Genomic DNA, 12,089 nt, shown 5'->3' on the forward strand with positions numbered 1-12,089 from the left:
AATAAAAGTACAGTCAGGAGGTAACAGCTCTGAAAAGGCAGTGGACTCACCGGCATTTATCCAGGTTTCAGTTATGAACAATAAATCCAGAGAATGCGATTTGAAGAAATCTTGCAAGATGAACGTCTTATCCATCAACGATCTCGCATTAACAAGTGCACACTTTGTTGAAGCCTGGGTATCATCAGCCGCTGGAGCTGCCCGTCTCAGCGGCAAGAAGTGACCGAGGTTCACGCCGCCTGAAACCCCGAAAGAAGGGCGGCGAGGGCGCATCGTAAAAAGCACCTCGTGTGGTCCTACAACTGGGACCAGCCAGGCGCCGACAGGAGCGAGCGTGTGCCAAGAGATATAATCGGTGAAAGCAATCCTCGTAATCCTGCGGAACATTATCTGGGGCCCGAGGAAATTCAGGAGAAAGTGTCAGCCAGGATTTGAGCTTCACTAGCCGGCCACCTCGCACTCCTCGGCGTCTGCATTTCCTGGGAAGCAGCGCCCTTACCCGAAGCAGGTACGCTGGCACGTCAGCCAGGTAAGAGGGGCGCGGTTTGTTTGGTCCATAACAGTTGTATTCCGCACATGAATCCACAATGTCTTTGATTTTCAACAATTCCTGACGATCATACACCAGCAGAGAGTCAATGGTCCTTGTGACAGACGTTAAAACCAACATAAAACAAATCAGAATGAGCTGAGTCAAGCGGCGAACCAGACACACCGGCGCCATCTTGATCATTGAAATTTGTCAGGCTGCCATGGACGCGCCCTTCAGTGAAAACTCTAGATCTTCACAATTTAACGTCGCAAAGGCCTTTAGATTAGACTGAACAAATATGATGTTGGTCTGATTAAAGCTCTAGAAGGATTTTGTTAAATTACAACATCTGGAAATGGCAAAAACTGCAAGAATTTTGCAGCGAAAATTCAAAATATCTCACTTCCTGTTGGGTTTTCAGATTTTGCACCCATGGACTTTTTTGTAGGTACTGGGCTGTTACATTTGTCTACCGAATTTTATACATTACATTGTCCTAAGAACTAAGTTGTCCTAAGAAGAAAGTTTTACGACGACTTTGATGAAAGGTTTTGATCCACTTTAAATGTTGACTACTGTATTATCAATTACCTAAAATCAAGCTAGAATGGAGTTTTTACCAACAAATGTATTTTCTTGTAACACCTACTCCAATAATCTTACAACTTCGAAAAAACGTTGAAAAAGTATCCATGTAGTATACATGTGCCCTTTTCAATACACAGCCATATACGAATCAAATTTGCACATGTATTTAAAAAGTAAAATCCTGAATTAGAGAGGAATTATCAAAATTAGAAGATCTGCCATCATATTATTTTGGATGTTATTAGTGAAGGATATAACACTGAACTATTAGTCACACTCTGGAAAAATCTTTCAATAAAACATTAAAAACAATATATTTCACTCACCCGGTGGTGTGTGCATCACTGTTGTTTCTCACAGGAGGCAGTTTAATGTCGCTCAGAGACACTGTAGAGTCCAAATGAACCCCAAATCCAGCACAGAGGGGTTCAGTGAATGTGGTGTTGAATGTGTGTAAGTGTGTGAGTGTGTGTGTGTCAGAGACGCTGTAGAAGGACAGAGTGCCAACAGAAATGTCTACAAAAACACCTACTCTATTAGAGCGGCGTGAAGCGACGGCAGGTATATTGAAGTTCTTGTGACGGACAGAGAATCTGTTTTTGGAGCAGTAGAGACTCCAGGATTTGTCATTCCATCCAAACACACAGTCTTCACTCCCTCCTTTCCTGCCGATTCCTTTATATGTCACGGATATACCAGCACGTCCGCTCCATTCAGCCTCCCAGTAACAGCGTGCAGTCAAACTCTCAACACACAGAACCTGCGGAATAACTTGAAATCTCTCTGGATGATCAGGATACGGCTGATGCTCAAACACACGTGTAACCTTCCTGTTCTCAGCAGACAGAATGAGACAAGTGTTTGCTGTATTTGGATCTAGTGTGAGATCACAGGCATCTGAACACAAAAAGAGAGAAACATTTCACTAAATGAGAAAATGAAAAACGCATCACTAAATTATTGTGTGTAGACCTACATTTTTGTAGTCCTGCTGTAATTCTGAACTCTCCCCCATAATCCATACTATAAAACACAAACAAAAACATGATGCTATATTCCTTATCTAAAGGTAATGAAAATGAAAAATGAAAAAGAAACACTGACAATATATTCTGTGACACAATATACCCTGATGTTATTCCAACTATTATTGTGTGACTTATTTTCTTCTGTGGAACATACAAATTTTATGAACTTTAATACAGCTAAATACAGTTGACAGAATTAAAATGCAAAGAACCAGTGAGGTTGGTTCTTGAATGTGACGCACGCACCTTTGATTTTCTGTTAACCATATAAGGCCCTGGTTTTACAGACAGGGGTTAGACTAAGCCAGGATTAGGCCTTAGTTCAATTAGGACATTTAAGTAGCTTTTATAAACATACCCCACAAGAAAAACATTACTTGTACAAGACTTTAGTTCATCTTCGGAACGCTTTGACACTTCAAAAAGTTCATAAAGAAATCGGAAAACTAATCCATATGAAATGTTGTGATGAACAGATTTAATTTAGACTTACTTTCATGTAAACATTGATCAGCGAACATAAGCAGAAGCTCAACCAAACATGAATGACGCACGACAACAAACCTCTTCTAGAAGCTCAAATATGCTGCGTAAGCAAAGAGGTTCATTCTTGTGTTACACAGCATGTTTGAGCATCCGGAGGAGGTTTGTTCTTGTGCATTATTCAGGTTAGGTTGAGCTTCTGCTTATGATTTTATGCAATGCCCTTAAGTTTACGGCAAACCTAAGGGCGATCTCAAGGAAAAATTACACTTAAGGTCCTTAATGGACCTTAAGTGTAACCGGACACTGGTTTTTACATCACTTTCACAAGAGATTTGAAACATGTTCTATGGAGATTTGTGTCTGTAAATGAAAGATTTACAAACAGACAGTTTTGTTACATAGCTGTATAGACCCTTGTTTTGACACTACCAAAGTAAGTAGTCTGTCTCTCAATGTTGTTCAGGATGCTTTAACGTTTACCATTCTAAGCATTCTAAATCATTAATAACTACATCCAAATGAGAGTAACCAACTTGTGATCAAATCAACTGAAGCAGATCTTTTTAATAAAAAGTGTAAACAAGGTCTTTTTTACGCCCCACATACTTGATTATCTGCAGTGAGCAGTTTGGATCCTTCAGTTTGTCAGAGAGCAACTGGACTCCTGAATCTTCTGGGTGATTGTAACTCAGATCCAACTCTCTCAGGTGTGAGGGGTTTGAACTCAGAGCTGAAGACACATAACCACAGCCTTCCTCTGTCACCATACAGCCAGACAACCTACAAGCACACAAAACAGTCTGGGTAGCATTTCCCAAAAGCATCGTAAGCCTAAGATGATCGTAGCTCCATTGGTTTCAATGGAGCTACGATCAACTTAAGTTTACGATGCTTTTGGGAAACGCAGCCCAGATCATCTAAAGACACATATTAACATTATGACTGACTGTACATTATCTCTTATATGTTTCTACACACCTTAGTATCTGCAACTGACAGTTTGAACTCTTTAGCCCATCAGAGAGCAGCTTCACTCCTGAATGCAGGTCATTGTTACTCAGATCCAGCTCTCTTAGGATACAGTTTGAGGATTGTAGAACTGATGCCAAACTTTCACAGCACTGAGCAGTGAGATTACACCATGGTAATCTAACATCAAAATTAAAATGGATGATGTATTATTATCCTATTATTACTGCAAAATAAATTATTTCAGTCTGATACAAGCCCCTCCAATCAGTGTCCTGATTATCCTGTCAGAGTTTATTGTGCAATAATGACAAGATATTATACAAGTTATACATAACTCATAATATGCCTCAACAAACTGAATGGCTCAATGTGAAAAACAAACCTCAGTATCTCCAGCTGACAGTTTGGACTCTTTAGTCCATCAGAGAGCAGCTTCACTCCTGAATCTTGTAGGTCATTGTTACTCAGGTCAAGCTCTCTCAGGACACAGTTTGAGGATTGAAGAGCTGAAGACACTATTTCACAATCCTGAGCAGTAAGATTACAGCTGGACAGCCTTTAAAAAGAAAAACAAGTAATGACATATGGAATAAATATTAGCAGTGTGACTTCTAAATAATTAACTTACGGGGGCAATGAAATGCATTTTCCAATCTTTATATTGTTTCTGAAGGTTAGCTAATGAAGTTAATTTTTTTTCTCCAAAAAATATTTTAATGAAAACATTTAACATTTTCACCCTCATTTTCGCACTTTGTCACAAACACTTAATTTCAAAGGCTGTTACCACTTTTAAAAATGCAAGTGAATGGCTACTGCTATGATTGACAAACTCCATATCCATGCCCCAACCCACAGAATGTGTGATGTGTTTTGATGCTCAAGATGGCCAACACTGTAATTAAGAAACGTTTAAGCCATAGTCAAATCCAGTGGTAGAAAAATAATGTGATTACACATTAATATTCAACTCAAGAAATAATGTTAATCCATGTATGTACTGATTTGTTTGGCAGCACTCCAACAATAATGCACTTGGTGCCTTAAAAGTGTTGAATGCTAGCATGATGTTTCTTACAAACACATACTATGAGCATTGCCTCAAAGGATAAATTTGCCACCACTATAGATTTCAACAAAATATTTTTAAAAAAGCATGTTGAACATAAAGAAATTAGTCTAGTGTGCAATGAGAAAAACAAAAATATTCAAATGTTCAATCACTCTGGTCAATATTTAAAAATAAATGTGCAGTTTGACTACATCCAGGGACAGAACAATGTCTGATGACCTCCTAGTTTTACATATGTATATTATGGGGGATGTAGAAGACAACTGTGATGTTACAAATGGGGCAATTTCAAATTGCATTTCAGAAGGGTGGAAACAAAAACTCATCAAAATAATTTTGACAAAACTCATGTTAAACTGGAGAGTTAGCTTTGAGATATGAAACTTGCATTATGTTTTTATTTTAGAGTAACCTCTTATAAGTGTAAATATCAAGTACATTTTGACTTTCTATTTTATGACTCCTTAAATGCAAAACATTAATAAACATATTTGAAAACCAAACCTCAGTATCCGCAGCTGACTGTTTGGACTCTTTAGTCCATCAGAGAGCAGCTTCACTCCTGAATCCTGCAGGTCATTGTTACTCAGGTGCAGCTCTCTCAGGACACAGTTTGAGGATTGAAGAGCTGATGACACAGGTTCACAGTGCTGGCCAGTGAGATTACAGCCAGCAAGACTAGAAGAGATTAAATATACCACAATAATAAAAATAAAAATTCTCATAAACCTAAAGCTCTTTTTAGTACAATTGATGCCGTGCTGATTTTTTTGTGGATGAGGTATCAATTATCAGAACGCACATTATACCTCCTTCGGTTGACCCCTCTGTCCTGACCACTTGCTCAGCTGTTTTAACCAGTTTGAGCACTAGATTTTAAACACACTGTGGTCCAACCTCTGATAAAAAAATCCAACCTGGACTCTACAGTTCTGTATAACTATAGATAAATCTCTAAACTCCCCTTTCTTTCTAAAATTTTAGAGAAAATAAGTCTGTATACAATTGCAATCTTTCTTAGATTCACACAGAATTTTAGAAGTATATCAGTTGGGTTTTAAGGCTCTTTATAGCACAGAAAGGGCACTTTTAAAGGTTTTTAATGACCTTTTATTGGTCACTGACTCAGGAGACTCAGCAATTCTTATCCTTCCGCAAAAAAGCGTCCGGAAGTAAGTTCAGCAAACTCAGAGTTTGTTCCCGGTTAACACACAAGGCATTCTCAATGACTCACCATGGAAACAGACACTAAGAAAGTGTGCCATTCTACTTTCTACTTCTTTTGTTTAATGGTGATTTACATAACCTACTTAGTGCACACTGTCAGTTATTTGGTGGTTGTGCAATCATTTTTTCAATCTTTACTTTTAATAAGTAATCTTTATTCACTGAGAATAAGAATGATGCTGTATATTGATGGTAATTATTTAATAAGATATCACAAATGTATTTTATTATAGAAATACATTATAGCATAGAAAACGTCCCGTTACAAAAGGGAAAAAAAACAATCACACTCTGCTGCAGGTAGGTGTGCTGTTTGTGCCATGCACAGACAGACAGTAGCCTAATGATAACCCCTTTTGTGGTCTTTCCAATATTATGAAAAATACCATTGTATTCGGAGGAAATGGTAGGATATGCAAGTTTGATTCGTCAGTGACACACTGAGTCAGAAAATGATTTACACTGCAAAAAGTAGTCTACTTTTTTTTTTTAAATTGCATACATTTGATTTGTTTAACATATTAGTTCACTTTAAAATGAAAATTACAGCAAGATTTACTTATCCTCAAACCTAGTTATATCATATATATATATATATATATATATATATATATATATATATATATATATATATATATATATATATATGTATATATATATATATATATATATATATATATATATATATAAAAAATACAAGTTATATTAAAGTGCGTCCAGTCATCATAAATGTACTCCACACGGCTCCGGGAGGTAAATAAAGGCCTTCTGAAGTGACAGTTACATTTTTATCGTAAGTTGAATATGGAAAGCATAAGATAAAGCCTAAGCATTTTGAACTGCGAGAGGCATTACTTCTTTGTAAGTTGAATACGGAAGGTGGTAGATATTTTACTTTATAACAACTCGTTAAATATGGATATTTTTCTTACACAAACACATTGCTTCGCTTCAGAAGGCCTTTATTAACCCCCGGAGCCGTGTGGATGTACTTGAGCATGCACTTCCTTGAGCTTCAAACTCATTGTCCCTGTTCACTGCCATTATAAAGCTTGGGCGCATCAGGATATTTATTAATATAACTCTGATTGTGTTCATCAGAAAGAAGAAAGACATATATACATAGGATGGCTTGAGGGTTACTACATTTTGGGGTAATTTTCATTTTAAAGTGAACTAATCCTTTAAAACGATTAAATACTATTTGGCCAATGAAAAAGAATGAGGATAACTCTTCTCTGCAAACTTCATCTAAAAAGTATTTTATATAATTTGGTGGGTGGAAAACATTTTTGCAGATATGTGGATTTTTGTGGGGGAAAATATATCCACAACATAATTCAGAGGTTTCAAACTCAGCTCCTGGGGATTTTTTTTTTTTTTGACAGTGGACACCCAGGAACTGAGTTCAGCACTTTGGATTCTATTAATGATTAAACACTCACAGGGCTTTTGTGCAATTGATCACCGCTGGTATCAATCTTCTTTTACCCTCATCTGATGTCTTGTACTTCTTGAGGTCCAGCTCATCCAGCACCTCTTCTGACATCTGAATCATGTAGGCGATTGCTGAGCAGTGAGCAGGAGAGAGTTTCTTCTCTGAGTGTTTGTCTGATTTCACAAATTCCTGAATCTCTCTGGACAGAGTCTGATCTTTCACTTCCAGCAGACAAAGGAACAGATTGATGGATCTTTCAGTGGAGAGTCCATGTCCATCTTTGATCTTCTCTTTAATGTACTGTGTGGTTCTCCTGATGCTCTCTGAGCTCTTCTCTGTGCGTGTCAGTAAATCCTGTAAGAGTCTCTGATTGGACTCCAGTGAGACGCCCAGCAGGAACCGCAGGAACAGATCCAGCTCTCCATTCTCACTCTCCAGGACTTTATTTACTGCTGATCTTAGTAGATCATACAGAGAATCGGTGTCATATTCAGAGCCAGAGTCACTTTCAAAGTCATATTCATGTTTATATTTTGCATCCAGAAGCTTCTGAGGTTCCTTGTTCTTTGTTAAATAGCAGTAAAACAAATAAAAAGCAGCAAGAAACTCCTGAATGCTCAGATGAATGAAGCTGTAGACTTTCCGCTGATGAATCAAAGATTCCTCCTTAAAGATCTCAGTGCAAATCCCAGAATACACTGAGGCGTCAGTGATGTCTATGCTGCTCTCTCTTAGGTCCTCCTCATAGAACATCACATTGCCCTTCATCAGCTGTTTGAAAGCCACTTCAGCAAGTTTTACAATCACTTCTCTGTTGGACTGCAGGAGTTTTTCCGGATCTCTCTCTTCATACTTCTGATTCCGCATGTTGATCTGGATCAGTAGGAAGTGGATGTACATTTCAGTCAGAGTTTGAGGTATTTCTGCACTCAGATCTTCTTTCATTAGCTTTTGAAGCACAGTGGATGAGATCCAGCAAAATATAGGTAAGTGGCACATGATGTGGAGGCTTCTTGCTCTTCTGATGTGTGAGATTATTCTGCTGGCTTGATGCTCGTCACTGATTCTCTTCCTGAAATATTCCTCCTTCTGAGGCTCATTAAATCCCTGAATTTCTGTCAGACGGTTGATGTATTTGGAGGGGATCTGACTGGCTGCTGCTGGTCTGGAGGTGATCCAGATGAGAGCAGATGGAAGTAGCTTTCCTTTCATGAGCTTTGACATCAACATACCCACTGATGAAGTCTCAGTCACATCAGAAACTTTCTGAGCATCTGAAAACATCAGTGTGATTCTGCTTTCATCCAGACCATCAAAGATGAACACAACTTTACACTCCTCATAAATCTTTGAGTCCAGATCTTGAAGTTCAGGATGAAAGTCCAGCAGAAGTCTGTGAAGACTGTACTGATGATCTCGGATCAAGTTCAGCTCTCGAAATGGAAGCACAAACATGAAATCTACATCCTGATTCGCCATTCCTTCAGCCCAGTCCAGAATGAACTTCTGCACAGAGACGGTTTTTCCGATTCCAGCGATGCCTTTAGTAAGAACAGTCTTGATTTGGTCTTTCTCCACCCATCCTGGCTCAGATGAGGCTTTAAAGATGTCATTGCAGTAGATTGGCGTGTCTTGTGAGTGTTGTGTTCTGGCTGTTTTCTCCATCTGTAAAACCTCATGTTCTTCATTCACTCCTTCACTCTCTCCCTCTATAATGTAGAGCTGTGTGTAGATTCTGTTCAGGAGGGTTTCATTCTCTTGGAGTTTCATTCCCTCAAATAATCTCTCATACTTTTTCTTCATGTTGGTTTTGTGTTGGTCTTTGACTCTCTGTAGTACATCATCTACTGGTTTATGCAAGTCTTCAGTCTCCTCCTGCAGGGCTACTTGTGTGTAACACTCAGCAGAACCAGATCTTCTCATGACTCTGTGTCTTCTGGATCTCTGTATGCACTGAGGACAGTCGAATGGTCTGGAAGGATCCCAGGAGAAACTGATGCACTGTCTACAGAAATTGTGTCCACAGTTTATGCAGACTGGATCTCTCAGAACTTTATCACAAACTCCACATCCAGACTGAACCTGGTTCAGATCGTCCCTCTCACCACTGCAAAGATAATCAGAGACAAAAACATGTAGGCCACTAATGGCACTAAAGAGACTAAATGAAGACAGGCTGTCAGATAAAAACCTGACACATACTCACACTAATGCCCAGTACAAGATGACTAATCATGGTGATTTCTGTGCAATTCATCTTGCTCTATTTGTTTACCATGAGTGCATGCTGATGACATTTTATTATTTTATATTAACTTGCGTCATAGCCTGATTCAAGAGGGGTCATTATCGTACAGTCGTACCCAAGTTATTAGATCCATGTTGTATAGTGTGATTTGTAATGATCTTATGGAATTGTCGAAATTGCAGTCTGTAGCAGGAATAATGGGCATTTTCTATTAAGTCTTCTGCATACACAGTAAAATCCCCAGAGTTAAATCAACTCTGCTCAGAGTACATATGGTCCCTCTCTAAATAGTGTTAAAGTAACACTGAAGCAAAGTTAAAGTTAATGAGATAATTAAGCAATTAATAAGGCAGACTGACTGACAACTAACTGAAGTCAGTTGTAGTTCTTGTGTTTCTCTTTTCTTCAGTGTTTCTGCTTGTTAACAGCAGGTGTTCATCACTAATGCACAATCATCACTTAATTAATTGCTTAATTATCTCATTAACTTTAACTCTGCTTCAGTGTTACTTAAACACTATTTAGAGAGGGACCATATGTACTCTGAGCAGAGTTGATTTAACTCTGGGGATTTTGCTGTGTACATATATTTTAGGGATGTCTGGAGTCGATCTCAAGGATCTGTATTAGGGCCGATTAAGCATTTATTAACTGAAATTTGTCAACCGCCATTAAAAGCAAAAGCTCAAATGTGCGTAATAAGCGAGAACCAATGAGGTCTGTTCTAGCTTCCATGTTTAGCATATTTGATTTGCACTTTGTAAGGAATCATTCAAAAGTCATTTTTGTATGATAGATGCTATTTTACATTTGAGCCCCTGACCCTGAAAAACTCTCTGCACGGTCCTGTATACATTGGATTGACTTTAATAACTCGAATGTACTTGAAGTGTGCACCAAGCACTAGGAATTTACAAGTATAGAATCGGGACTCGTTATCAGCAGTATATGTAAGATATGTATGTCTTACCTGAGGTCAGAAAACGGTGATTCCAGAACCATAACATCAATGCTGGAATTTGAAGATGCTGCAGCCTGTTTCTCTCTAGGCATGGAAATAGTTAATGTTATATTTCATATCATCATATACATAATTCATATTAGTATTTTTTCTAGTCTTTCTGGCTAGTGTCTCACCTGGGTTCCATCACTGAACTTAAGGGGTTCTTCCATGGCAATGGTGGGAGATATAAGCAACAGTTTCACAATGTTCTTAAACATTTTGATGAGCAATGATTATGGCTGGGTATTGGCACAAATTTAAAAAAATATATATATATTTAAAAGCTTGTGATTTGATTCAGAGTCAATTCAATTTGATATTTATTATTTTGGTATATATCAAGTACAGTACATGGCACATTTTCTCAAGAAAAAAATCCCCCAACTAATGCTGTAAACTAGGCTCAGTTAGTACTACATCACTATTACTGAAGGTTAAAATTAACTGATTTGTATACAAGCAATTAAATTACACTCAAGGACGTTTTTATAATAATACATTTATAAAAGTAACTTTATAATTACATAATAATATTTCTACCCCAATTCATTTTTTGAAATATCTGTGATGGATGACAGGAATTTTAGAGATTTATTCAAACATACATTAAATACTGAAGAACAGTAAAAATTATAATGAATGTGTATTATGGTGTAAATATTTAGCCAAAAGCTCCTCTCTAGAGTTAATTTGAAGGGCATTTTTATTTTTTATCTTTTTTATCTTAAAGGGGACATATCATGAAAATCTGACTTTTCCTGTGTTTAAGTGCTATAATCGGGTCTCTGCTGCATCTACCAGCACAGAAAATGTGAAAAAGGGCAACCCAGTAACTTTTTAATTATAATATTAAGAAAACGTTATTTTGACTTTTTAAGAAAGCATTAAATGTATTATATTTGCTGCATAGTTTTTCACCTACCAGCGCTTTGACAGAAGTAACATCCCAACAGCCGTTTTTTAAATCCTATCCAATGGTTGAAAAGAAAGGAGTTAACACGGTCACTAGGAGGTTGTGACGGCTGTCAATCCAAATGTGGAGTGGACTTGGTCAGAACTGTTTGAAAAATAGGGTGGCCAGACCGGTTTTTGTTGTTCTGTCCCCTGAAATGTCCCAGTTTTACAGCTCGTTCAAACCAACCCGCATATACATTGCAAAAAGACCGGCGAGTATACAGTAGCCTGCTGGAGAAATTGTTTAGTGATCATGTTCTCCAACAGGGGGCTGTGCAGCTACACATGGTGCTACTTCATGAGGAACGTAATCTGGATCTGGAACAGAGCAAAGCGCCATTATCGTCAAATATCAAAATAAACATTGTTATCAGTTTCAAGGTTAGTAACATACTAACTATTCATACTGTTTGTATGTTTTACAACAGGGCCTCAACAGGGTGCGAGATTGTTTTGCACAATTTTAAACGTCCACATAAGTTCCGTCACAACGCAATTTCCACACACACGTCTTAACTACGTGGTGAAGGTACACTCAGAT

General features: G+C 37.9%; 1 protein-coding gene across 4 annotated transcripts; it reads right to left on the minus strand.

Moving 5' to 3' along the window:
- Positions 1–863: 863 nt before the first annotated feature.
- LOC125271076 (NACHT, LRR and PYD domains-containing protein 12-like) lies at positions 864–12,089 on the minus strand. 4 transcript variants are annotated; one of them, XM_048195007.1, is made up of 10 exons: positions 11,517–12,089; positions 10,729–10,757; positions 10,562–10,636; positions 7,351–9,450; positions 5,183–5,356; positions 3,989–4,162; positions 3,613–3,783; positions 3,241–3,414; positions 2,097–2,143; positions 864–2,017 (listed from the first exon to the last, which is right to left on the minus strand). In XM_048195007.1, the coding sequence occupies exons 2-10, from the start codon at positions 10,737–10,739 to the stop codon at positions 1,443–1,445; spliced, it is 3,501 nt and encodes a 1,166-aa protein (XP_048050964.1). In that variant the 5' UTR covers positions 10,740–10,757; positions 11,517–12,089; the 3' UTR covers positions 864–1,442. The 4 variants fall into 4 exon arrangements, 3 of the variants coding, with proteins under 3 accessions (XP_048050964.1, XP_048050965.1, XP_048050967.1); XM_048195008.1 differs by lacking the exon at positions 2,097–2,143 and having other exon boundaries at positions 1,898–2,017; positions 11,517–12,081; XR_007185525.1 differs by lacking the exons at positions 864–2,017; positions 2,097–2,143; positions 3,241–3,414; positions 3,613–3,783 and having other exon boundaries at positions 4,032–4,162; positions 5,183–5,306; positions 11,517–12,069.

The sequence above is a fragment of the Megalobrama amblycephala genome, linkage group LG7, assembly GCF_018812025.1.
Source record: "Megalobrama amblycephala isolate DHTTF-2021 linkage group LG7, ASM1881202v1, whole genome shotgun sequence".
Classification (NCBI taxonomy): Eukaryota; Metazoa; Chordata; class Actinopteri; order Cypriniformes; family Xenocyprididae; genus Megalobrama; species Megalobrama amblycephala.

Excerpts from the sequence above, each read along its gene's own strand:
- LOC125271076 (XM_048195007.1), bottom strand. Across the intron at positions 5,357-7,350 it reads ATCAATTGCACAAAAGCCCT|TCTTGCTGGCTGTAATCTCA; the intron begins GTGAGTGTTTAA and ends AATCTCTTCTAG. Across the intron at positions 2,144-3,240 it reads TGCTCACTGCAGATAATCAA|TATGGATTATGGGGGAGAGT; the intron begins GTATGTGGGGCG and ends TGTGTTTTATAG.